We start from the raw sequence: 27,501 nt of genomic DNA on the forward strand, positions 1-27,501 counted from the left end.
TCACTTCTGTCCAAGTAAGTGTGACTAATGATGTGTATCCAAATACAGCTTTTTGGTTTATTATTTAGTTTGGGATTCAACTGCAAGCTTGCAATTTTAAACTTCAGTTTGCAATGCAAAACATTAACCAATGCCCATTTCTAAGACTTATGTAAAGTAAGCATCTCTTGGCTTGGCTAAGTAAAGAGAAAAAAAGGCCACCGCTCATATAAAAAAACTTGGAACTTTAGCAAAATCAACTGCAGAACTAATGATGATGATGGCAATGACACATTGATATCATCAAGAACCAGGCTTAAACGAGGCATCCATGACTTCAGCTGAATGGCTGCTTACCGCTCTTTCAAGTTTGGTATAACATCTAAATCATTAAAAATAAAATATTGTTCTGTTTTAATACAAAAACCACATCTGACATTCTGTAATAAAGCTTGACTCAAGGTTGCCTTGACCCAGACAGTTACAGTCTCATTGCAATTCCTAAATTAAATACATAACCTTTTATTTGAACTGTTTTTTAAAAAATAAATAAATAATAACAACCAGCTTTTCCTGTTAGTGATATGTGTATTCAGCAGTGCTCTAATGAAACTTTGTGAGATATAGATATCTGTTGTTGGAGTTTGTAAACTTTGCACGGCTATACTTGTGTCACTCTCTTGAAGTTTCGGCACAAAGAGTTTATGGTTACTTCTTGTTTGTGCATTTGTTTACATCCACTCTCTCCCGGGATCATATAACCTTTTCTTTTCTTTTCTTTTCTTTTTTGGAGTTTCATGTGTTCTTCTATCTCACGCCCATCTCTTTGTGTGTCCTGCATAAAGCATGTATTGATACAGACTCCTTCTAAGACTCCTTCTACATGCTATATAAAATCCAGATTATCCACTTTCAACTTGATTATATGGCAGTGTCGACTTGTATAATCCAGTTCAAAGCAGATACAGATTATCTGCTTTGATAATTTGGATTATATAAGAGTGTAGAAGTTTGATTTTTTTTCTCTCTCTCTGCTAGATATTGTGTGTGGATGGAGTGGGTTGGTGCACTGTTCTAACTCCTGTCTAGTGCATCAGATGCTTTGTTGAAAGATCCATTACAAACTCTCATATTTACTAATGTATGTTGCAACCCAGTGTTACTCATAATGGTGGTCCATGGACCATCTCTGGAACTTGTGAAGATAAGACTGGGCAACACCATCTGGGGTTCTGAGGTATGAAAAATCTAGTGTCCTCCACCCTCCACTGCCCAAGTGGTTCACACTATTTTTTTTAGTGCTCTTCCTACATCCTATATTTGTTTGTTTACCTTGCGTTTCATCAAGACCAGGAAGATTATTTTATATGGTACCACCTTTGAAGCGGGGACAACACTATGTTTTGTTAAAGTTGCATCACAATCCCTTCAAAGCATGACATTTTAGATAGATATATATATATATACACACACACACACATATATACATATATACATCTGTGTTTCAATGATTTCCCTGTCTGAACAATCTTGTTCTATGTTCTTCACTCTCCCTTTTGGCTCAGGATGGATTTTGCAAGCCAATGATGCTACTGTGAGCAAAGCAGAGTCATTTCAAGGAGGCCATTTAGAAAAGTTATTTCTTAAGGACAGTGATCATTTCAAGCAGATAAAAGCTTCTGAGTTTGTATTGAGCATATGACTCATTCTGATGTCACTAGCATTAAAAGCACAGATCTTTGGGCTTGGTGACAAGGATGTAGAAATTTGCGGCTGAAAGGAAATCAGTGGTGTTTCTCCCCATGCATTTCTTTGTGTTCCACCTAGAATGAAAGCTGACTGTGTCTTGTATGCTGCTGTGATCTCAAGGGGTATTTGGTGGTAAGGTTCACTTTGCTTGTCATTTTCACTTGGCTACTTCAACCACATCAGTTTCTTTCAAAACCTTCAAGCTGTCTTTTTTGTTTTCCAAAGGATAGATTCAAGTTCCAAGTGGCTAAGAAACGACTTCCCTCTAGTGGTCAGCTGAAGCCACAGTACCATGATTGGAAGATGATGCTTAAAATTCTTATTATAAAAATAATGAAAATAGATTTATAGGATTTATGTGAGCAAGTTGCAGTCTATAGGCTACATCTGCCACCTGGGGACCCATCTCCCCAGCCCTTCTGAAGATAACTGAAGACCTAAAGATCCACTCAACTATTTGTCTGTCCCAAACAAACTTTTATAAACAATAATTGCCACAAAACACGACATTTTGACTACCTCACCCCAACTGCAAACTCATAAAAGTCAGGGGTTTTTGTGTGGCAACTTGAGAAACTGCAAGTCACTTCTGGTGTGAGAGAATTGGCTATCTGCAAGGATGTTGCTCAGGGGACGCCAGGATGTTTTTGATGTTTTATCATACTTGTGGGAGGCTTCTCTCATGTCCCGACATGGGGAGCTGGAGCTGACAGAGCGAACTCATCCACACTCTCCCTGGATTCGAACCTGCAACCTGTCAGTCTTCAGTCCTGCCGGCACAAAGGTTTAACCCACTGCGCCACCGGGGCGCCATAAAAATCAGTTAATTCTTGGAATAATCTGACTCACTTCCGGTGACACCAGCAAAGGTGTCACCGGAGGTGGCCTGCATGGAGGAATTAAGGGGTGAAATGGCCTGTAGCTCTGCTCCAGTAACTTAGCTCTATTGTAAGCAATAATCAAATGCTCCAGTAAGCTAGTTTGAATGCTGTAATGCTTAGTAACAAGGTGACCTAGGAGGCATCTAGACTGTAAAGCCAGCAGAGTTTGACACCACTTTAACTGCTATGGCATTATTTATTTATTTACCACATTTATATCCTGCCCTTCTCACCCCGAAGGGGACTCAGGATGGCTCACAGCAAAGGCACAATTTGATGCCTTGAGTACATCAAATGCCTTAATATATTGATACCTTGAGTACATTGAAAAAAATTAAATAATACCAGCATCAAGAGAGTCCCATTACAAGAAACAGATTGACTTCACTGCAGTGTTGCCTTTTTAAAGGAGAAAGACCAATAACCCAATGACGCAATGGGCCAAACCCTTGTGCTGGCAGGACTGAAGACTGACAGGTCAGAGGTTCAAATCTGGGGAGAGCACAGATGAACTCCCTCTGTCAGCTCCAACTCCCCAAGCAGGGACGTGAGAGAAGCCTTCCACAAGGATAGTAAAACATCAAAACATCTGGGTGTCCCCTGGTCAATGTACTTGCTGACGGCCAATTTTCTCATACCAGAAGCAACTTACAGTTTCCCAAGTAGCTCCTTACACACCAAAAAAATTATAACCCATGGTGCTACGCTTCCTGTTTGAAAGAGAGATAGAGACAGCCACTGTGACACTGTTGGTTGGTGCAACTCACCAGGAATGAGGAGGTGATTCATTGTGACATCACATGTTGTCCCTTCTTATCTGGCTAGCTGATGCTATTATGACCCAACATTGATGCAGCTTACTGACAGCAGAGACAAGTTGAACACATACCATTCTATAACCACTGTCCAACCTGGAGTGGGTGATAGGTGCAGGGTTTTGAATGTCACAATAAGCTCATACTGAATCCTAGGATGAGTGGATAACCAATGAAAAAAAATCATAAGTGAAGCAACATGATTTATACCTCCCCGCCCCCTCCAATCATCTCAGCAGCAGAATGTTGAATGGAAGCCAGAGGATTAAGGTGAGATAATGGAAGACCACTCAAAACAAGATTCCAATCAAGATGGGAAATGACTAAGGCAGGGATTATGCTCTCAGCAGAGGAGGCAGAAATAAAAATGTATGATTTTAGCAATGTTATAAAGGGAAAAAAAACAGGTATGATTTTGCTACAGCTTCCATTTGAGGAGCAAAAGATAAAGAGTAAATAAAATAAAGCCAAGACTCTGTGCTTTCTTCACAGGATAAATGTGAACACTACTAACAGCAATGGAAAATATATCTTGCAAAGAAAGTTTTTGACAAAAAAATTAGTTCAGTCTTTGCCACATTAGGTTTAGGCAACGATGAAGTAGCCATGCTGAGGTAGCTGAAAGACATGCTGTAATACAATGTTTGCTGTCAGAATTTTGCTCTGGAGTGGAAAAATATAGCTCAGTATCACCAGCATGAAGATTATTCTAAAAACCATACTGCTAGGTTTACCTAAATACAGGAAACAGGGCCCAGATCTAGTTAGTTTGGTATTTGTTTTGGCAGGAGGAGAAATGAGGTCTACATAATCACATGTAGATGCCTTTGGAACTCCAATTGAAAGGGGAAAATAAGATAATACATGACCTTTTCCTTTTTTTTTTTTTGTCATGTCAGGAGCGACTTGAGAAAATTGCAAGTCACTTCTGGTGTGAGAGAATTGGCTGTCTGCAAGGATGGATGTTTTGACGTGTTACCATCCTTGTGGGAGGCTTCTCTCATGTCCCCACATGAGGAGCTGGAGCTGATAGAGGGAGCTCATCCATGCTCTCCCCAGACTTGAACCTGCGACCTGTTGGTCTTAAGTTCAGCTGGCACAAGGGTTTAACCCACTGTGCCACCGGGAGCTCATGACCTTTTACTGCAAGATGTAGTAGCAGCCAGTAATGAAAGGCCCATCCTCTGTTTGGCTATCAGCCAGCAAGCCAATGCCTTATATCAAGAAATAGCTTTCTAATATCTACAGAGATACTTGTAGGAATACATCAGCAAGCAAGAGTCCAAAAGTGGCAGGCTAAAACCCGGAACCTCAATCAGTGACTGATACCGGATGAGAAACTCCCCCTGGTCACACAGAGGACTAGGCGACTTGGAAGGCGATGAACAGACAGCGGTCTGGTACCACGAGATGCAGAGCCAATCTTAAGAAATGGGGATGCAAAGTGGAGTCCACGGCATGTGAGTGTTGAGAAGAGCAAACCAAAGACTGCTTACTACAATGCAGTCTGAGCCCTGCCACATGCAAAATGGAGGATCTTCTTGAAGCAGCACCAGAGGCACTGAGAGTGGCCAGCTTCTGATCAGAGGACATTTAGTATAATGCCAAGTTTTTAACTTTGTTTGTGGTTTTTCTATACATTATAACTGTATTCTCAATTCGCTTCTGACATCTATACAAATAAAAATGTAATGTTCATTTGTGGGAATAACAGAACTTAAAAACCACTGGACAAATTGACACCAAATTTGGACACAAGACACCTAACAACCCAATGTATGTCCTTCACTCAAAAAAATGATTTTGTAATTTGGGAGTTGTAGTTGTTGGGATTTATAGTTCACCTACAATCAAAGAGCATTCTGAACTCCACCAATGATGGAATTGAACCAATCTTGGGACACAGAACTCCCATGACCAACAGAGAACACTAGAAGGGTTTCATGGGCATTGACCTTGAGTTTGGGAGTTGTAGTTCACCAACATCCAGAGAGCACTTTGGACTCAAACAATGATGGATCTGGACCAAACTTGGCACAAGCACTCAATATGCCCAAATATGCACACAAATGGAGTTTGAGGAAAATAGACCTTGACATTTGGGATTTGTAGTTGCTGGGATTTATAGTTCACCTACAATCAAAGAGCATTCTGAACCCCACGAATGACAGAATCGGGGCAAACTTCCCAGACAGAACCCCCCATGAACAACAGAAAATACTTAAGACCATTAAGTCCAACTCCCTTCACCAGGGCAAGAAAACATAATCAAAGCCCTCCTGACAAAGAGCCATCCAGCCCTATATATAGATAGATATGATTCACACACACATAGATTTGAAAGGGATTCCTAAAGAAGAACAATTATATGTTGCATGTTCCAGAGTAGGCAAACCAAGCAATCTCCACATCAACACTGACAAAGAAACAACAATAAATACCGTTTACCCACAAACATAAAGAAATTACATATATTAAAAACCAACACTTTCTCATTACTTTATTTTCCAGATCACCAGACTGGGCCACAGCAACACGTGGCAGGGGATGGCTAGTGATAAATAAATATATTTATTACCTACTATTACCACTCTCCCATGTTGCAGACTATTTTAGTGAGGAAAATGCCATTTGGTACTTAATTACCTTAATTCTTCTCCCCATTCTCTTTACTAATCTTTAGAAAGGTATATCTATCTCCTCAAGCAGACTGGTCTCATTGTCCACCAATGTATTTTTAGTTCAAGAGATGACTCTCTTTTGGTTCCTGTTGGCTGTTGCTAAGGAAATGATTTCTTTATGCTATGTCTGTTTGTGGTCTGCCATTCGTTTTTGTAATAAATTGAAGCCACTGAAGTGTTATCAGGCACAATGTGTGGATGGGAAATGATTAGCAGGCTAACTGCAGGAGTCTGCAGTTGATTAAGGAAACTACAAAACACGGAGAACAAAAATGGACAGCATCCACCAAAGGCACAACAAAAGTTCAGTTATCACTAGTGTGGGTCATTGGTTTGAGCCCTGGAATATAACTTTGGAGATCAGTGTTCAAATTCATGCTCAGCCATAGATACCCACTGGGGGACCTTGGGAAAGCTTTCAATTTCAGAGGAAAGCAAAGGCAAAGAAAATCCAACAAATGCTACGTTCAGCAAAGGACAAGAGGGATCCTCTCACCTCTGCAGGAGTCTACCGTGTACCATGCAGCTGTGGACAAGTCTACATAGGGACCACCAAACGCAGCATTGCCCAAACATGAATCAAGGAACATGAAAGGCACTGCAGACTACTTCAACCAGAGAAGTCAGCCATAGCAAAGCACCTGATGAACCAACCTGGACACAGCATATTATTTGAGAACACAGAAATGCTGGACCACTCTCACAACCACCATATCAGACTACAGAGAGAAGCCATTGAAATCCACAAGCATGTGGACAATTTCAACAGAAAGGAAGAAACCATGAAAATGAACAAAATCTGGCTACCAGTATTAAAAAAAATTCAAAAAATTACAACAGCAAAACAACAGAGAGTAAACAATCAGGCACATAAAATCACCTCTCAACAAAAGATTCCCCCAGGCACTTCCAAGCCATTAAATGCTAATGAAGGTGGTCAGTTGAAACATTCACACCTAGCTCCAACAGACAAGAGTTCTTTGTCCCACCCTGGTCATTCCACAGATATATAAACCCATTTTCCTACTTCCAACAGACCTCACTACCTCTGAGGATGCTTGCCATAGATGCAGGCGAAACGTCAGGAGAAAATGCCTCTAGACCATGGCCATATAGCCCGAAAAATCCTACAGCAACCCAAAGGCAATTCTCTTTGAGCTAACCTTGCAAAGAAAAGTCTGTGATAGGCTCAACATAAGTCAGAAATGACTTGAAGACACACAACAACCACAGTGTTTCTTTCAAAATACTGGTCCAGGTCCAATTTGGTATTTATTTTTTCAGGGGGAGAAACAGGGGTCTACTTCAGCTGTCCTCAAACTTTTTAAACAGAGGGCCAAGTCACAGTCCCTCAAACCATTGGAGGGCCAGATTATAATGTGAAAAAAAATGACTGAATTCCTATGCACACTGCACATATCTTATTTGTAGTAAAAAACACTTAAAATAATTCAATAATTAAAATGAAGAACAACTTTAACGAATATAAACTTATTAGTATTTCAATGGGAAGTGTGGACCTCCTTTTGGCTGATGAGATAGGATTGTTGTTGTTGTTGTTGTTGTTGTGTGCACTCAAGTCATTTCAGACTTAGGTTGACCCTGAGCGAGGGCCTAGTAAATGACCTTGGAGGGCCGTATTCGGCCTCCTTGCCGTAGTTTGAGGACCCCTGGTCTACATAATCACATGCTTCTTGAAATAGGCTTGCACTGGTTTGAGGAGTCACTTCTTGAAGCACACTCAGTAACCAACAATGAAGCTATGCTTAGCCCACATTACAAATAATGTGCTGAGGTTTTTTTCTCTTTATAGGACAGTTCTTCCCTTTTTATACTGAACAAGATCCTTAAAGGACAAGGAAAGCATTCGGCTTCACTTTCCATAGAGGCTTGACAAATAGGGTTCATATGTGAAGTGGTTCTTGTTAGACAGCCCCTCCAGCAACACCTGAAAGCAGCTTGCCTTTGTCAATCTATATGCAGCGTGAGATAGGAGATAAAGGATTAGTGCTTTCTTTGCTCCAATGGACAAGGACGGCAAACATTTCAGGGTCTTGGGGTTAAGTGGCTGTAAGTTGAGCAGAAAGCAAATCCCATTCATTAGGACCTGTCACTAGGATTCATGAGAATCTTTATGATTAGTATTTTTCAAGGCTCTGGAAGCCACCTCTTGCTCAAGAACATTTCCAATTTGGGAGGTGTCACCCAGTATAGGTGTGCTTTGAGGTCCTGATGCAAATATACTCAGTTGAAGTTGGTGGCTTCTATGACAGGTGGTTAATTCATTCTGGGTTTTAGTCTGAACTTTAAATGATCTGATGGTCGATGTATTTTGGAGGCTAAAGTTGAGCACTTTGAATATTACAAAGGTTGAATGGAAAGTAATGCCTCTACCTTCATGACTTCTCAACAGATGGCAGTACTGGTATGTGGTAGGTACTGGCTTGTTCAGTAGACTCTCCTCTACAGTTCCATTTTGGTGGGAAGCCTTAGCATTGAATGGTTGTGTTGTTAAAGTGTGAAGTATGGAACCCTGTACAGACGGTCGGTCAATGCAACTTAAGCAATGTACAGTCATTGAATTCTTGACAGCAGAAGGTGTCACCCCAAAGGAGATTAATCGGAGAATGCACGCTGTTTATGGTGATTGTGTTGATGTGAGTACTGTGCATCGTTGGACAAGAAAGTTTAAAGTTGTTGAGGTGGGAACATCTGACTTGCATCACAAACAAAGAGTTGGACGTCCTGTGACAGGAACCACTGAGTTTCACAAGCAAAAGGTTGACAGATTGATTCAGGATGATCATTGTAACACTCAGAGAAATTTCAAATATAATAAGCATTTCACAAGAATGTGTGGGTCACATTATTGCTTTGCTTGGCTATCAGAAGATCTGTGCATGATGGGTTGCAGAAACAGAGTGTTGACTTCTTCCGTGACAGCATCAGAAAACTTGTTCATCATTGGCAGAAATGTATCCAATTTTCTGGTTATTATGTGGAAAAGTGAATAGTGGTAGTTAAAGAGCACATTCTAAGATTATTTCTGCTTTGATTTATTAAAATATTCCCATCCAAACCCAAGTAACGAAGGTGGAGGCATTACTTTTCACTCAACCCTCATATTCTCATAGTAGGACTAAAGCCTGGAGTGAATTCCCTGAACATCCAACATGGAAGGCACAAACAGCCATTGTTTGACTCCTTCTGAGTGAAGGGAATTAGAATGAGCCCAGGTGGATGCAAGAAGTCCACCTTCCTTCATTGGAGACACATTCTTGATCCCTCACCAATCTGCTCCTTCATGCCCAGAGGAGGAAATTTTATCTTGATGGATCACAAGAAAGTCACAAGCTCCAGCTAGATTTGCTTGCCCTTTATTCCTTTCTTGTCTGCTGGCCAAGTAAAAATTCTCTGAGTATCTACCAGGGATCACAGTGCTTTCAAGGAGTTTTTCATAACAAACATGTAGGATTTTCCTATCTGTGGAGCAGTGTTTGATATCAGTACATTGACTCCTGCAGAATATCTTCCTGGATGGATTGAAGTTATCTGATAACACAGACATGACCAAACGCCATCAAATTAGGTCATTTCTAGTTCTAACGTACCAGAACATGGAGATTCCTACAGAGGTATCCTATCTTCCTGTGTCTGTTGACAAGAAATGATGCTCCCTGTAATATATTTGGAGGGCAAGGACATTGTGATTTTATTTATTTATTTTAAAATCATTAATGATGGTAATGTCATTAATATTTTCCTTCAGCAAGTGGGATTTACTAACTATTCCCAGAACGCCCTGAGAGGCAAACTCACAGAACATGAGATCACTTCTGTGTTCTTAAACATTTTACAGTATTTTTAAAAGCAATATTGAAGTCACAAAAAGTAAGCTGTTGATGAGTAAATATTAATGCAGCACTTTCAGAAAATAAATAATGAGCAATGAAGAAGACACATCCCTCCCTTTAAAAAAACAAAACAAAGCAACTGGTAAAATATTTCCTCATGAAAAATACAGTCCTAGGTGCCATCCAGACAGGTCCTAAAATGCACACTCTCCCACTTCTTCAAGTCGGGCATCCAGATGATGCCTCGCATAAAAGTGACTGCATTTGGCACTCTGCTTTGTGCCAAGGTTATTTGTTAGTGCGAAAGACACGTGTCTTCTTAAAAGACCTATGTCTTTCCCATTCTGGGTAGAGTCTGGACTGCCCCTCAGAAGTTCTGGGACTTCAGAGGGGGCAGTCCGCACAATGCTCTCATGTTTTTCAGGCTGAATCGGGCCGGAAAATGTGAAAAGGCTCTAACCCTTTCCCCAAAACCCCTTAAAATGGAAGGGAGGGGGCAAGGAAGAGTAAAATAACTTACCCAGCCACCATGAAACTGCTGCTGGTCTTCCGCTGGTGCATAGAAATGACGTACCAGGAGAAGAGGGGGGAGGATGAAAAAAAATCACTTGTGCCCCCCCTTCTCCTGGTGCGCAATACCTATGTGCCAGCAGTAGGGCGGCAGCAGTTTCATGTTGGCTGGGTAAGTTATTTTACTCCTCCCCACACACACATTTTAAGGGGTTTTGGGAGGGAGTGGGGCCATCTCCATGTCCTCCTGGAAGGTTTTGGGAGGGCATCTGTTCCAGAAAACATGCCCTTTCTGGGTCATGTGTGGATTAGAACCAGAGAACATTTGCATTTATAAAACAGACTAATGGACTGTCTGGAACTGTCCCTAGGCTCTGCATAGGAGGATAAGAACATAGAGGGAACTGACTCAGGTTTGCCAAACATGGGGGCTGTACTGTCCTAGCTAGACAAGTAGCAGAATTTTATCTGTTACCAGCAGACTTGCTTGATCTCCACTTACTCTCATCTCTGTTAAGTGTTCATTTCCTTTACTAAATGTTCTAATGCATGTTATTTCACTCTTCTCCCCCAACCTGCTAACATACATTAAAGAGAGGCTCCTGGAAATGTTTGTATGGTGACAGTGAGTGGATATCTATGGCTTATGAGGCAGGGATTTTTATCCCATGCAATTGTCAAGGATGTTTCTGGAATGTTTTCTTCCAAGCTGTTTGGGGTGCTAGACATAGTTGAATTTTATTTCCAAAATGTTTAGAACTATTGCTAGAAAAAAGCATTTCGAGAAACCATCTAAATGAACCTTAGAACAAGAAGGTCTGCATCTGTATAGGAAAAATAATAAAAGTACTTTCATAGAATCACAGAACAATAGAGTTGGACGAGACCACATGGGCCCTCTAGTCAGGGATTGTACTTTGGGGGAAGACTCCTGGTTGTTTAAGATGGAATTCAGCTAAACAACTCTTGTTGTCATTAAATACATATTCCGCAAGGTGGAGCTCTAATACCTTTCATAGAAAACTGTGTCAAGTCAGGAGTTATTGCAATTTGGACAATCTTTTGGGATAGAAAGTTCTGGATATCTGTCACAGCTTTGTTTTCTGCCTGGCAAAGTGAAGAAAGATGCGTAAAGAACAGTAACCATGTTAATGGGATCTTTGAATATCTGGTATGAGCTGGAAATAAAAAAGGGGGAAGTCCTGTCACAGATGCTACCAAAACACTTGCATCTGATGGTAAGTGGTGGCTCCATGCGCAGACAATATGCTGGAAATCTGAATGTTAGCAATGATGTGACACTTTTCCTGTGAAAGTCAGTCCCCTTTGCTGCCATATATACTTAGACTGGCTTCAGGTATAGACATGGACACACGTTTGTTAGAGTGATTACCCAACAGAACTATTCAAGAACACTCAAGTCCCATCATATACAATTATATCGTAAAATGGTGCCGCTTATAAAAATGGTAAAAAATGATGATTGCCAAGGAAAGAGGCAGACCAAGGTTACCAAGGAAATGCGAACACAGCAAACACAGCAAATATACAAGTTTTAGATATGAACAGTTTCCAATGTCTTCCTCTCTGCAACACTAGAAACTTTGGGAACTGAAGGGCATTGAAGGGAGGGGTCTTATTTAGGGGTGGCATTGTCATAAATTTGTTTCCCACTCCTGGATTTACTGTGGTTTAGGGATTATTGAAATCAAAACAAGGATAACAGATAAGTAAGTTTGCTATCCAATTGTAAAAGCTATCAGGGAGTCAATAGTGGAGAATGTCTCTAATAAGAGAAGCTAAATGCCACCACTGCAGATATTGGTAGCACTTTGGCCTGTTATATAAAAGGGCACCAGTTTAAACAAAATAATAATATTCTTTTCATTTTTTTAAAGAAACATTTAATATGATATAACTTTGCCAAGTTCTGTCTGATGAACTGTGTGCAGACATTAATGTTGTGCTTGTCAGCTTGCAGATCAATGGGGACAGGAATGATGCTGAGTTCATGGGCCACAACATCAATAGAAGAAGTTGCTCAAGCAGCCCCAGAGGCAGTTCGATGGTTGCAGCTCTATATCTATAAGGACCGGGAGGTCACCAAATCTTTGGTGCAGCGTGCAGAGAAAACTGGATACAAAGGCATTTTTGTGACTGTGGACACACCATTTCTTGGGAAGCGCTTAGATGATGTACGCAATAAGTTTCAGCTCCCACCACATCTCAGGTATGTTATGGGTGCTACTCACTTCCAGATGGTTATTTTACCCTAAATATCACACAAGAGGTTTTTTTTTATTTAAAAGTTTCAAATATGTCTCAAGAAACCTTTCCAAACTACTATTATTACTCACATCCCTTAAAAGTGTGCCCCAACACTGTTGGAAATGGCACTTCTCCCTCTCCTTCTAAGTATATCTAGCCTTGCTGGAATATGGCTCTTTCTGAGTCAGTGACTGAGACAAAGAGAGAAACTCACTTATATTTGTCCACACTACATTACTATATGTTAAACCTACAAACGCCACAAGCATTCATTTTTTGTTGGGAGCTAAGTCTGAATATTATCTGGTCAAATGGAATTTTCTGACAACTTTTGCCCTCCAAAATCTCCAGGATGAAAAACTTTGAAACGAATGATTTGGCATTTTCATCTGAAAAAGGATATGGTGAAAACAGTGGCCTGTCTGTTTATGTTGCGGAAGCTATTGATCCCTCAATTAACTGGGAGGATATGAAGTGGCTCAGAGGACTGACTTCACTACCCATTGTTGCTAAAGGGATCATCAGAGGTTGGTTTAATTTGACTTAAATTCAGGTGATGGGGGGCATTAGATGAGACTCCTGTTATAGTGTGGAACAAGAGTAGAAAAATGTGTATGTGGGGGTGGGGGCTGGGCCAGTTTTGACTTTTCCCAAGATGGCATAGTCCACTCGGCAGGATTTCTAGGAACTTGAAAGGGTATTTGGCTAACTTCCTGATGGTTTGGGAAACATTCTGGCTATTTTGGATGGGAAGCAGTAATGTAAGAATGCAAATTTGTGGTTTTAGGAATCTCTAAGTCCACAATGGTATGCTGGGACTAGAAGTAAACTAATTGTTAATAGTGTTGAGTTGTGCACACGGTTTCAGGTAACTGAAATCTGGCAGGAATGTAATATTGCCAGGTGAAGAAATCATGTGGCTTGGAGATAAACAGGCCAAATGAAATGAACAAGACTGAATGTAATTTTTTTTGTAATGGTTTTAAAATTAAATTACAGTGTTTTTAATCAATTCTGTATGTTGTATATCATTTTATATGTTTTAATGCAAACTGTTTAGAGATTTTATTATAGTAAAACATTCTATTATGTTTAGAAAACAGATGACGCTACATTAAAAAACCATCTATGTCATGGGTAATGTAGGTGTGCAAGCACTCCTATCCTCCCCAGTTTGGTTTGGGACTCGATGTGGTGATTCAGAATGGGATCTGATTTGGTTTGTATTGATTCAAACCAGCCCTGAATTGATTCAGACCCTGTATCTGAACTCAAATGCTGAAATCCGATTCTTCAGAGCTCCCATTGATTTTTATTTGGGAAACCACACTAGCACACATACACACACACACACACACACACACAGAGAGAGAGAGAGACAGACAGACAGAGAGACAGAGAGACAGAGAGAGAGACAGAGGTTGTAAACAGAGAAAAGAAGACAGGGAAGAAAGAAAATTAAAACACAGATCCAGTGGCTACTGATGGCATCAGCATCAGCATCAGGAGGAGTGTTATATCTACTGTTAATATAGTTCATCCTTTCAAGGCTCTAAAGTTACAAATCGTATTCTTCAAATAGATCCACTTTCTTGGATAGTATCTTTAAAGTTTCAGGATGGCTCATATAGCCAACAGTCCCTAGTGCATAGACCCCTTAGTATTGCAGGCACTAAGATCAGAAGTAATAGTAATGGTATTTAAAAGTGCAGTGCGATAATAATATGGCAGGAAGTGAGTTGGCAGGTAGCTGCAAAAGGTTGGCTGAGATCTGCTGCTCCAATCTAAATCTAACAAAAGAGTACAAACTTATCTGTTCTACAAGTTTTACACTGTCTTTGACACTTTCATATGATGAAAGTGATGTACAGTTTTATAGCACAAAATATACAGTTTTATAGCACAAAACTTTTTTTCCTGAAGATTTCTGCTCATTTGTTTCTTCGAGGTGGGTGGGTGAATCAGAGTACATCTGCTTGTATGAAGTACAAAATCAAAGCGCACTGTAACACTTTTAAAGGTTCATGCCCAGACCACATGATAAATATGAAAGCATATCTCTTTTAATTCTTTGAAAGCACTAGAACTGATTTTAGCTTGTAACTAAATGTGACAGCAGATGTGATCAGGAAATGGGTATGTCTGAACTTGTTTAACACTCTTTATGTGCACGCCCACAGTCTCCTCTGAATTGCATATGTTATGTGGAATCACAAGGTCGCTTCCTTTCTCTGTTTGCTGTTAATTAACCAAAATCCATTTGAACATCATGAAATGATTACAGTCAATGTGGAGACAATTTCAGTAACCATTAATTTCTGTCTGCCATAAATCTCTCAGCTAGAGTGCTGGCTTTGAGGCAGGGCTGATTAGTGAGATGAATGCTTGTAGGCAAGTTAGAAGAGGGCACTTGAAGGTCTCTTCATTCAATAAATGATGGCCTTGACCTGAAAGACAAGCCTATTGCTAATTTCAGCAGGGTTCAAGGTTGCTCCATTTAACCTAGCTGCTGCATTGAACTCCTTAAGTAACTGCTTTCTGAAAAGTTGATCATAGTTCTCTTTGTGTTAACTGAAACGTTTTACAAATGTTAGACTCACTGTATAAACAGCCATAACCTGTAGAGCTCAATGCTTTCCCTCCCCACAGCGGATGATGCTAGAGAAGCAGTGAAGCATGGAGTGAATGGGATTTTAGTGTCAAACCATGGCGCACGTCAATTGGATGGGGTTCCAGCTACTGTAAGTATACAAGGAACATCAAGTTAAGTTTCAGAGTTTGGCATATCATTTCAAGGCAGTCATAGCATTTAAGAAGAGTCAGCATTGTATAGTAGTTTGAATTTGACTAGAGACCTCTTCACATAGGGCTTCTTAGTTCTGTTTTGCTGCCTTTAAGCATAGCAAAGGGGGTCTTTTGACCAGGCCTACCAGGAACCATCAAATGGTGCATGGCAGGCCACACCCACTCCCCTCCCCAAAGTCGGGGGGGGGGAGCATCAAAAGGCACTTCCTCCTAACTATGGGAAGGTAAGTGTGTTTTGGGTAGCTGCGATAGAGCTACCTGCATTTTGCTCCTAAAAAGCCCATGAGATAATAGAAAGGGTGGCGGAGCAACATATGTTGCCACACTTTCTGCCATCTGATGGTGGAGAGGGAAAGAGTGCCAAAGCACCCTTACCCACCATCCACATGATGAAAGGAGGAGGGAGGGAGTGGGGCACCATGAGCCGCCCTGTGCACCTGCCCTTTGCCAGTGAAAATTGGTGAAATGGTATGGCAGGTCCTATCCCCCTTATCACACTGGGGCTTTAATACGGACAGCTCTGTTCTTCTGGTGTGAGCAGAATTCTGAGAAATTTAGTTTAGGGTGGGACCTTTTGAATACTCTGCTACAGAAGTCCTTGCCTTCCCAAACTACGTTTCCCAGAATTCTGCTCGAACCAGAAGAATGTGGCTGCCTGCATTATAGCCCCAGTGTGATAAGGCTGTCAGACTAGATTACACCAGGGTTCAAATACCACTCTGCCATGGAAAACGCATGGGTTATCTTGGGCAAATCATATCCTCAGAAGAAGGTAAATTTCCCCTGGATAAAACTTGCCAAGAAAACCCTAAAATACAGTTGCTGTATGTTGGATTTGACTTGAAGAAACATAATAACAACATAGAAATGAAGAGATTTGTATGAAGGGTTTTTTTTTTTTAAAGAGGTAGAGATCTTTTGGTTTTAACAAAATAGACATACTACCTCATCAGACTTGGTGATTTTAGTGATCCAGGACTCTTTCCCCCATCTGATGGATGGACACTGATGTCGCAGATCACATGACGTTGTGTGACGTCCAATAAAGACCCCTCCCACAATGGAGGTGAAAGCATTGCTGGAGGCTTCCATCCCAATATGGGAGGCTTCCTGTGTTGTTCTGGCTTCAGTGGATCCAGCACGGGGCTTCCTCACAAGGGTGACACTTTCCCCGTGTGATGGGAAAAGTGTCTCAGAGAGGGAGCTGCATGCAAGGTGACAGATTCGCCATGCTGCTCCCTCTCTGAGACACTTTCCAAGTTCCATTTCTAACACTTGCTCAGGCAGCTGGTTGGCACCTGCTCTGACATTGAGCACTACTGTGAATTGAGGCCATGGGTCTTCTGCCTTTTCTTTGAGTTGTAAGGCTTTTCATTTCCAATCCTCTGAAATGTCAATTTTCAGAAACATATAGAGAAGACAATTTTGCCTTTCAATTAATGTTTTTGAAAAACTTTGTATCCAGCAATTCTACAATGGGTACGTTTTCCAGTGCTGAATACCCCTCAAACACTTTGCATACGTTTGTTTCATCTTTTTTATTTTTCCACTTGCATTTTCCTGATCACTCGCTCTCTTTCTATCTCTTTATTTCTCTCTGAACCTAGAGTAAACTTTTCCCCTTTCACCCAAGTATTCGTAAATCTATTTTCTGTGCAAAAATCAATCAAATGTATTCTTTTTACAAAAGATTTATTTATTTATTTATTCCTAGTATTTCTATCCCGTCACTTCTCTACCCCCGAAGGGGGACTCAGGGTGGCTCAGAAGTCATGAAAAGTGAAAAATAACAGCTAGCCACAGTGAAGAGATTGAACATCATTTCAGTGCATGAAAACACCCTTTTATTGTTGAGGACAAGGAAATTGGCCCATAATTTTGACATTTCTATCTGCCACCTGAGACACACACCCGCTTAAAATTTAGAAGGAAGGGACCAAAGACTAATATTTCTGCATTTCAAGTACATGCTTTGTCACTGAGTGATGTTTTCCTCCAATTTCATAATAAAAATAACTAATGCTCGAAATGCTTAGTTTCTTGAAACCTGGCTATATGGTTTAGCTTATTTTGGGTTTGAGAGTAAATCAAGTCCAAACTGGTGAATGCTTCCTAGTGTCTGATGAAATGTATGCTTTAATTATGGCTTCTGTCATACTCATGTAACAGTGCTTGGCACAGTACGCCTCAATGTGAAAGTCAGCATACATATGCGGAAGTGGAACCAAAGTATTTCTGGCAACAAAGCAAAACTTAAAGAGGAAAAACAACCCTTTTATTATGTGCCAGATGACTAGAAAACCTCAGTTAGAATATACAAGAAAATTGAATTTGCAAGTTTTGATTCCCTCTGGCCACCATTTTTTGTCTTCAAAGAAATGGCTCTTGCCCCTGCTTGTCTCTTTAGCATCACTAAAGTATCAGTTTGTACATGTGCATGATTGTTTGTTCTCGTATCAACATATGAAACCCAGGAGAAATTGTGGTCTTTTGATTAAGGATTTAGGACTCATCAGTCACAGGATTATGTCCAATTATAATCATGAACAAGTAGATGAATTGTTTGGCACCATCGGTGCAAGCATAACAAAACTGCCAGGACTTTCACTAATTTATTAAGCAATTTCTGACATTTTACAGATTATAACAAAGAAATATGTTTGGCTAAGCAATGCGAAAGCATAGTCAAAATGGCAAAAGGTATTACTGAGGAAGAACAGAGAAGCTAGCAGAGGTGGCAGCAGTTTTCTTTTGCCTGCCCTGAGTGTATTAGGAAGCAAGTCCCCACCTCCAACACAAAATCTGGGCTTTTGCTGTGTGTGTATGTGTGTGTGTACTTCTGGGCTTCTTTTGAGCATGCTGACAAGATGGAGCAAGGACAAAGCCCTGTCAGAAGTAGCCCTGCATCATATGATAGGCTCCAGCAGACTCCATCCAAACTCTGTCTTGGCAGCATGCTAGGATGGGGGAAAACCCATCTGATCATGTCTTTAGTTATGCAAACATAAAGAGATTCTGGTAGATTTTGTTCTTGCAACTTATTTTGTCCTAGTTTTTTGGGAAACATTTAGAAGTTCTCTTCCCCACTCAATCACCCGCATGACTTTATTTGTAGATTGAGATCCTACCTGAAATAATAGAAGCCGTGGAAGGAAAAATTGAGGTATTCCTTGATGGTGGCATACGAAAGGGCACAGATGTCCTCAAGGCTCTTGCCATTGGAGCTAAAGCTGTGTTCGTGGGAAGACCTATCCTCTGGGGACTTGCCTATCAGGTATTATTCATTCATTCATTTATTTAGAATATTTACACCCCGCTTTTCCACCATGAAAGTTCTCAGAACAGCTTACAAATTCTTAATTTGACAGTACTCTGTCTGTAGACATGCAGTCTAGATGGGCTGGAATTCAAATGCCTACTGCATTCGTTAGTGAAAGAAAAAAAATCTTCATTTTTTAGTCTGGGTGTACTTTTGAAACCACTGCAGCAGACAGGGGCGGCCCGTCCATTACTCGAAGTAAGCGGTGGCGGAATACTTTTTTTGCCAGGGGGCGCTGTTCTGTCCTTAGGCCACGCCTCCTCCTGCAGGCCCCATGCGCCCTCCACAGCCTTCTAATGGAGAAGCACAGGCCCCGCCCACTAGGCGAGAGGGAAGTCCTCCCTCCACGTGCTGCCAGGAGGGAGGGAGGCAGCCAGCCAGGCTCTTTCGCTTTCCCTTTCCTTCCCTGCAGCTGAGCCTGGACCCCTCTCAGGGCAGCAAGGAGGCCTGGTCAAGAGGTACTGCAAATGTCATCTTTTGTACATGCCTCCCCCAAACCCCTCTAGTATTTGGTAATGGAAGTCCTATATGCCAAGCTTGGTTCAATTCTATTGTTGGTGGAGCTCAGAATGTTCTTTGGTGCTTGGTAAACTGCAATTCCCAAATGTCAGGGTCTATTTTTCCCAACCCCCTCTCCAGTATTTTCTGTTAGTCATGGAAGTCCTGTATGCCAAGTTTGGTTCAGTTCTATTATTGGTGGAGTTCAGAATGCTCTTTGGTGCTTGGTGAAGCATTCTCACCTGATGTTTCACCCACATCTATGGCAGGCATCCTCAAGAGGCTGTGAGGTCTGTTTGTAACTAGGCAAGTGGAGTTTGTATATCTGTGGAATGTCCAGGGTGGGAAAAAGAACTCATGTCTGCTTGAGGTAAGTGTGAATGTTGCAATTGGTCATCTTGATGAGTATTTAATGGCCTTGCAGCTTCGAAGCCGAGCTAGTTGCTGCCCAGGAATCCTTTGTTGGGAGCGGTTAACTGGCCCTGATTGCTTCATGTCAGGAATTCCCCCCCCCCCTTTTTTAGTGTTGCTCTTTATTTATTGTTCTGATTTTAGAGGGTTATTTTAGAGGGTACTGGTAGCCAGATTTTGTTCCTCTGAGGTTGCCTGCCATAGATGTGGGGAAAATGTCAGGAGAGAATGCTTCTGGAACATGGCCATACAGCCCAGAAAACTCACAGCAACTCAGTGATTCTGGCCATGAAAGCCTTCCACAACACATTATTATGTTTATTTATACCCTGCTTTTTCTCTCCCCAAGAAGACTCAAGTTGGCTTAGATTAAAAACATTTCAGTACAGTTTAAAATCCACAAATATGCAAACATTAAAATGGAATTAAATATCATTGGTATTTTAAAAATTCAGTTAAAATCCATAAAAAACATATCCAAAACTAAAAACTGCGGCAGACCCTGACTTGATCTTTAAAACCTTTTAAAGCCTGCATTAGATTACCAAATGTAATGTCCCTTCATACACACTGCTTTATATTAATTTCCCCAGTATTCCTTTATCTGATTTGTCATCAACACACTTAATGGACTGCAAAAATATGATCCTGTGTGACTAACAAAATGAAGTTCAACAGTGACAAATGCAAGATACTCCACTTTGGCAGAAAAAATGAAATGCAAAGATACAGAATGGGGGATGCCTGGCTCGAGAGCAGTACGTGTGAAAAAGATCTTGGAGTCCTCGTGGACAACAAGTTAAACATGAGCCAACAATGTGATGTGGCGGCAAAAAAAGCCAATGGGATTTTGGCCTGCATCAATAGGAGCATAGTGTCTAGATCTAAGGAAGTAATGCTACCCCTCTATTCTGCTTTGGTTAGACCACATCTGGAATATTGTGTCCAATTCTGGGCACCACAATTCAAGAGAGATGTTGACAAGCTGGAATGTGTCCAGAGGAGGGCGACTAAAATAATCAAGGGTCTGGAGAACAAGCCCTATGAGGAGCGGCTTAGGGAACTGGGTTTGAGGCTGCCACTTTTGGACTCTCGCTTGCTGAGGTGTTCCAGCGAGTGTCTCTGTAGATCTTAGAAAACTATTTCTAGATTTAAGTCGTTGACGTGCTGGCTGATACCCAAACAGAGGATGAGCTGGAGATGTCTCTGCCTTGGTCCTTTCACTATTGGCCGCCACTTCCCGGCGGATGTCAGGTGGCGCAATACCGGCTAGGCAGTATAATTTTTCCAGTGGTGTAGGGCGTAAACACCCTGTGATAATGCGGCATAGGGCCTGTCTGGAAGGGCTCCATGGCTTCACATGCCACCTGTTTCTCCAAGGCCAAAGCAGTGGCAGTTGGATGGAAGGAGGGCTCTTCATCTGCTTCTGGGTCAAGCACATGCAAGAGCAAACTTCAGCCCTCCAGGTGTTTCGGACTTCAACTCCCACAATACCTAACAGCCGGTCTAGCAGTTTGTAATGTAATACAGGTTGAGTATCCCTGATCCAAAGTGCTTTGAACTAGAAGTGTGTAAATCACTTTGAGTCCTCCTGAGGGTGAGAAAAGCGGTATACAAATACTGTAAATAAATAAAAATGTTTGGGATCATGGGATAGCTGTTTACATACACAATGACACATTTCAAAGATAGCACCCAAGATGAAACACAAAAGAGGCATGCACGAGGCCTCTTTTCCCACGTGCCCGGCAATGCCGCTGCGCATCCCTCTCTTGGCATTAGGAAATGTGCGCCCTGCATCGCCCTCCTTCTCCATGCACTTCCTAACGCTGGGAGAAGGATGCACACTGGCGTTGTTGTCTCCCTTGGCCTTCAAGGAGGAGGAGGAGAGGAGGACAACGTGCGCACTTGTGAGGGAAGGATGGAGGGAGAGCATGCTCCCTGCATGAGGGCTCTTTTTCCGTGCGCCTGGTAATGCCGGCACGTGTCCCTCTCCCGGAGTTGCAAAGCGTGTGGGGGAAGAGAATGCAAAGCGCATACCCAGGAGCCGATGGAGCACAGGGCCTCTTCTCCTGTGTGAAGAGGGGCAGCATTGCAAGTGCCTCTCCAGGCAGCTGTGCCATCACCCCTCTCAGGGCGGCAAGGAGGTTTCTTCATGAACGGAAGTGACTGAAGGTACTGCAAATCTAAATTATTGTACATGTTTCCCCAAAACCCCTCCAGTATCAGAGTCTATTTTCCCCAAATCCCTTCAGTATTTTGTGTTGGAACTACATCAACACTGACAAAGAAACAACAAGAAATACTATTTACCCACAAGCATTAAGAAATTACATATATTAGAAACCAACTTTCTTATTACTTTCTTTTCAAGATCACTAGACTGGATCACAGCAACGCGTGGCAGGGGATGACTAGTGTGTGTGTGTGTGTGTATGTATGGCTGGCATGGGCCAACTTCAGCCCTCCATGTGTTTTGGACTTCAATTCCCACAATTCCAAACAGCCAGTAGGAAGTCCTAAATACCTGGAGGGCCAAAATTTGTCCATGCCCCCATAGATAGATAGATAGATAGATAGATAGATAGATAGATAGTGATTGGTTTTGGGGGAGGGGGGGGGGACGCCAAAATACTGTTTGCTTACCATTGAAAATTACCTAGGGCCACCTCTGGCAGCAGATATGGTGTTGCATTACTAACTAATTCAATTTCCTACACTCTGTTCTCAGAAGTACTTAGCTGAAACAGAAGTCACAATTTTTGGACCGATTTGCTATGTCTGTACCCCTTACTAGTACTTTAGTTACTAGAGAAAAGGCACAAGAGTTTACAACCTTTTAATGTGGCAAGGGTGACAATAGACAATGTGTTGGAAAAGACTACAAAGGCCATCCAATCTAACCCTCTGCCCTGCAGGAACACAAAATCAAAGCACTCCCAAGCCCTCATTGTTTTGTCTCTTGAGCAATACGATCACCATGTTGCCAGAAATGAAACTCAATGTGCTTCCTTACATTCAATCCATCAATTTATGTGTGGGTAGTTAATACACACCTTAACATACTGTTCAGTGTACCAATGGAAAAGATATCCTTATGGCACTGAACAGTGAAGCTAGTGAAGATCCAACATGGCTGATCCTTCAGAGCTAGAGATGATATCAGCTAAAGTTGTCTGCCAGCTAAATTTAGGGAAAACAACAACAACCTGAGTTTACCTCAATTACATTTATTATATTTGCATTACAAAATTATATGTCTTGAGTTAATATTGAAATCACAACATCTATGTTTATGTCATTTGTTTACATTAGGGTGAGCAAGGTGTGAAGGAGGTTCTTCAGATGTTGAAAGAAGAATTCCACCTAGCAATGGCTCTCTCTGGTAAGATGCAGAATACAATAGAAATCTTTCTATTCTCACTCTCACTCTCCCTGTACTATTGTGTTCCATCTTGAAAAACAACAATACTCCAAAAATTAAGAGTTTTACTCAGTAGAATGTTATATAAACTTTCATTTGATTTGGTTTTCAGGTAGAGGTCTTTACTTATTATCTACCATTCACAATATGATCATTTCAGCTAGAGGGGTTAAGAAAGGAAATCTTGGACCGTTTATGCATAATGCACAATATACATGGTTTTATGCATAGAACTCTGAATAGCCTTTCCTCTTTGCAGCTCCCCTTTTTCATTGTAAGACATCTCCAATGCGGTTTTAAACAATCCAATCTGGATTGGAAATAGCTGATCATTACAGCTGAAGGAATCAAATTGAACTTGAATTCTCCCTAGAACTGATAATGATCAAAATGAGGATGCCATATTCTGAGCACATTTATTTATTTATTTATTTATTTATTTATTTATTTATTTATTTATTTACAGTATTTATATACCACTTTTCCCACCCCTAGGGGAACTCAAAGCAGTTTACACATAGCTGGAAAAAATCAGTGCCTTACATTGGGCACCAACCCGATGCCAATCCATAACAGTTACAATAATAAAAACCACAATTAAGCATAAATCATAATTAAACAGTACATAAGCAATCATTAAAACAATAAACAATCAAAACGTATTATCTGGCCAGTCGTATTGCCATTCCAGTCAATGTCCCTCTAAAACTCTTCATACATCTACTGTCCAAAGGCCTGGTCCCAAAACCATGATTTTAATTTCTTTCTAAAAGCCAGGAGGGAGGGAGAAGATCTTACTTCATTTGGGAGTGTGTTCCATAGGCCACCACCAGAAGAGGCAATAACACTTGGTAAAGTAGTAGGAAAAGAGGAAGACTATATTTCAAATGGATAGATTCTAAAGTCTCAACTGTGAATTTGTGAGATCTGAACAGGGCAATTGATGATAGGTAAAGGTAAAGGCTTTCCACTGTCCAGTCGTGTATGACTCGGGGGTTGGTGCTCATCTCCATTTCTAAGCCAAAGAGCCAGCATTGCCCATAGACACCTCCAAGGTCAAGTGGCCAGCATGACTGAATGGAGCACTGTTACCTTCCCGCCAGAGCGGTACTTATTGATCTACAAACATTTGCATGTTTTTGAACTGCTAGGTTGGCAGAAGCTGGGGCTGACAGCGGAAGCTCACACCACTCCCTGGTTTTGACCCTCTGACCTTTCGATCAGATGATAATAATGTTTTAACTGTTTTTAATCTATTGTTTTATTTATTGTCTACATTGTTGTTATAGTGTCATATTTGTGGCATCGAATTGTTGCCAATGTAAGCCGCTCTGAGTACCCCAGGGAGTTGAGAAGGGCGGGGTAGAAATGTTGTAAATAAATAAATAAATAAATAAACAAGTTTAGCACCTCAGTGGTTTAACCACTGCATCACTGGGGGCTCCAATTGATGATAAGGAAACTTAAAATCTCTCAGTTTTAGGGTCACATAAGTTGACGATAACTTAATGGCAGTTAACAAGAAAACAATAAACTTTCTGTTAAAACAGTTACAAACACACAACGACACATTAAAAACAGCATCCTTCTCCTCCAAATAGTTAAGGCTAAATGCCTGTTTAAATAGGAAAAGCTTTGCATACTAGTGAAAAGAGGATGAAGCCTCCTGAGAATTTGGAGCAGAGAATGTGTGTGTAAGGATTCAGCAGGCAGAGGATCGCTACACAAGTAGAGAAATCCTTTGAATAAATTATTGGAGTGCCTGTTTAGCATAGATAATCCTTTCAAAATGTTTCTCTTCTTTTCCAGGCTGTCAGAGTGTGGAAGCAATAGACAGAACATTGGTTCGGAGAGACCAGTGGGCTGCCTCCAAGATGTAGATGCGTTTTCTGCTTCACCTCAACCTGTCAAATAGATTGGTTATCACTTGTCAATTCTTACCAAAAAAACCCCCCAAAATCAGGGTTGGGGTGTGAGCGTGCAAAGTGAAATTAAGCCTCCAAAGTGGTTTTTATCTGGTTCAAAATGAAAAGCTCTTCTGCTTAAGCTATGAAACTTAAGATTCCTTTTACAAATGTACCAAATGTGTCAAGCTATCGTTTTAACATTGAGAGGAAATGGGATAAGAAGATGTTAGAAATATTTAGACAGGTGAGTCAATGTCCTTTCATCCATGTTTAGCCATCCTAAGTGATAAAATATGTTGCCCAAATAAGAAGCTGAATTGCTCCCAGTTAGGGTATTATACAAGTCGTCACTTTCCAATGCTGTAAGTGTTCGGATGGAATGAGATTTACTGAGCTGTACTTATACAAATATTAGCAATGCTGCTTTGAAGCTGTTGACTCACATGACTGGGAGCACTTGAGCTTTTAAAAAAAGTAAGCCCATGGTGGGAAAGCACATTATGTTGAAAGAACAGCTGAAATCTGAAGTCCAAGGATACCTCTTTGATATTGCCTGCAATATTTAATCATACTCTAGTTTCTGAACGTAGCAATCTGGCATCATGGATACTTTTGGCAGCGGAGTACTGGAAAAGAAAATTAAGTTTACAGAGATTGGACAGCTGAGGCAGTGGGAAATAGAGGAGTGTAAAATGGTTTTTAAATTTGTGTACACACAGCTATACAAACTGATTAAACCAACTCATGAAGTCATCCTGGAATTTCAGATTTTGAACAGTTTCAGTTCTTCCCTACCTGTAATGATGAATGTCTCCCTCCAGAAAGGAAGAGAATTCCCATCTACCTTAGATAGCTTCACCAATACAGAATACAGAGGGATGATGGCAGTTGTGGTATAACAACAGCTGGATGGACGCAAACCTGCCCTCACCCCCATTACTTTGCTATGGTGAATCTCATACCCTTCAAAATTATTATCTATGTCTCGGTCATCAATGCAGAAAAACATGTTCATTGTGTCACAAGCAGTGGGAGGAAAATGAACAGGTAGAATCACAGAATCAAAGAGTTGGAAGAGACCTCATGGGCCATCCAGTCCAACCCCCTGCCAAGAAGCAGGAATATTGCATTCAAATTACCCCTGACAGATGGCCATCCAGCCTCTGTTTAAAAGCTTCCAAAGAAGGAGCCTCCACCACGCTCCAGGGCAGAGAGTTCCACTGCTGAACGGCTCTCACAGGAAGTTCTTCCTCATGTTCAGATGGAATCTCCTTTCTTGTAGTTTGAAGCCATTGTTCCGCGTCCTAGTCTCCAGGGAAGCAGAAAACAAGCTTGCTCCCTCCTCCCTGTGGCTTCCTCTCACATATTTATACATGGCTATCATATTTCGTAACATTTTAACGTCTTAGACAATTTTAGCATTTTTTAAATGCTTTTCTAGGTGAAAAGGGGTAAATAATCAAAAGTCAATGATTGTTTAATACAGTAACAAAAAGCTGAGCAAAATAATCCATCCAAACTCTATAGCAGTGATAAGGAAGGCATGACTTAGGGTTCACACAGCCATATAACCCAGACAATCTCACAATATCTGCTTTGGGTTATCTGAGTCCACACTGCCATATATTCCAATTCAAAGCAGAAAATGTGGGATTTTATTCAGCTGTGTAGAAGTGGCCTAAGTGATTGTATGTTGTCTCCAAAGCTCTTTTGTGGCTCCCCCAGGACTCTACCAATTGGAATGAATGAATGAATACACACACACACACACACACACACACACACACACGTACACACTGTACACACACACACACACTTAGGTACCTGACAATGCTTACATTAGATATTGGTAATTTGTAACTCAGTTTAAGTGAAAAAGGTCATTGTTTTGGGATTTTATGAATGGTCTCATATATATATATATATATATATATATATATATATATATGTGTGTGTGTGTGTGTGTGTGTGTGTGTGTGTGTGTGTGTGTGTGTGGTGGACTACCACTCACATCATGCCAAGTTAATCCCTCTCAAACTCCTCCAGTTCTTTCTGTTGGTCATTTCTGTGTGCCAGTTGTGGTCCAGATCCATCAATGGTGCTCTTTGGATGCAGGGTGAACTACAATTCCCATCTGGGTGAGTCAGTCCTGCCAAAGCCCTACAGTATTTTCTGATGGTCATGGAGGTCTGTGTGCCAAGTTTGGTCTGGGTCCATTGTCTGTGGGAGTCACAGTGATCTCTTAAAGTGGGAGCCAACAGGAAATCGACTGCAAATACACTCACCCACATAAAGACATTCGTTCTTCCATCCATGTTCACTACTTGGCATTAAAAATACATCAAGGGTAGATGTGATTTTAAGGGTCTCTTCATTAGTCTACTGCTTAACTCTTCAATT

At 41.1% G+C, this 27,501-nt stretch overlaps 1 protein-coding gene across 1 annotated transcript in view; it reads left to right on the plus strand.

Annotated features, from left to right (window-relative positions):
* The window catches only part of HAO1 (hydroxyacid oxidase 1), a 38,436-nt gene extending 12,574 nt beyond the window's left edge, over positions 1 to 25,862 (plus strand). The window contains exons 3-8 of the mRNA XM_060785707.2: positions 12,444 to 12,699; positions 13,089 to 13,264; positions 15,387 to 15,478; positions 18,658 to 18,816; positions 23,086 to 23,155; positions 25,004 to 25,862. Coding sequence (XP_060641690.2) covers positions 12,444 to 12,699; positions 13,089 to 13,264; positions 15,387 to 15,478; positions 18,658 to 18,816; positions 23,086 to 23,155; positions 25,004 to 25,074 — 824 coding nt within the window. The 3' untranslated portion in view covers positions 25,075 to 25,862. The remainder of the gene's footprint in view (positions 1 to 12,443; positions 12,700 to 13,088; positions 13,265 to 15,386; positions 15,479 to 18,657; positions 18,817 to 23,085; positions 23,156 to 25,003) is intronic.
* The last annotated feature ends 1,639 nt before the right edge of the window (positions 25,863 to 27,501 follow it).

Source organism: Anolis sagrei, chromosome 1 (assembly GCF_037176765.1).
Source record: "Anolis sagrei isolate rAnoSag1 chromosome 1, rAnoSag1.mat, whole genome shotgun sequence".
Taxonomy (NCBI): Eukaryota; Metazoa; Chordata; class Lepidosauria; order Squamata; family Dactyloidae; genus Anolis; species Anolis sagrei.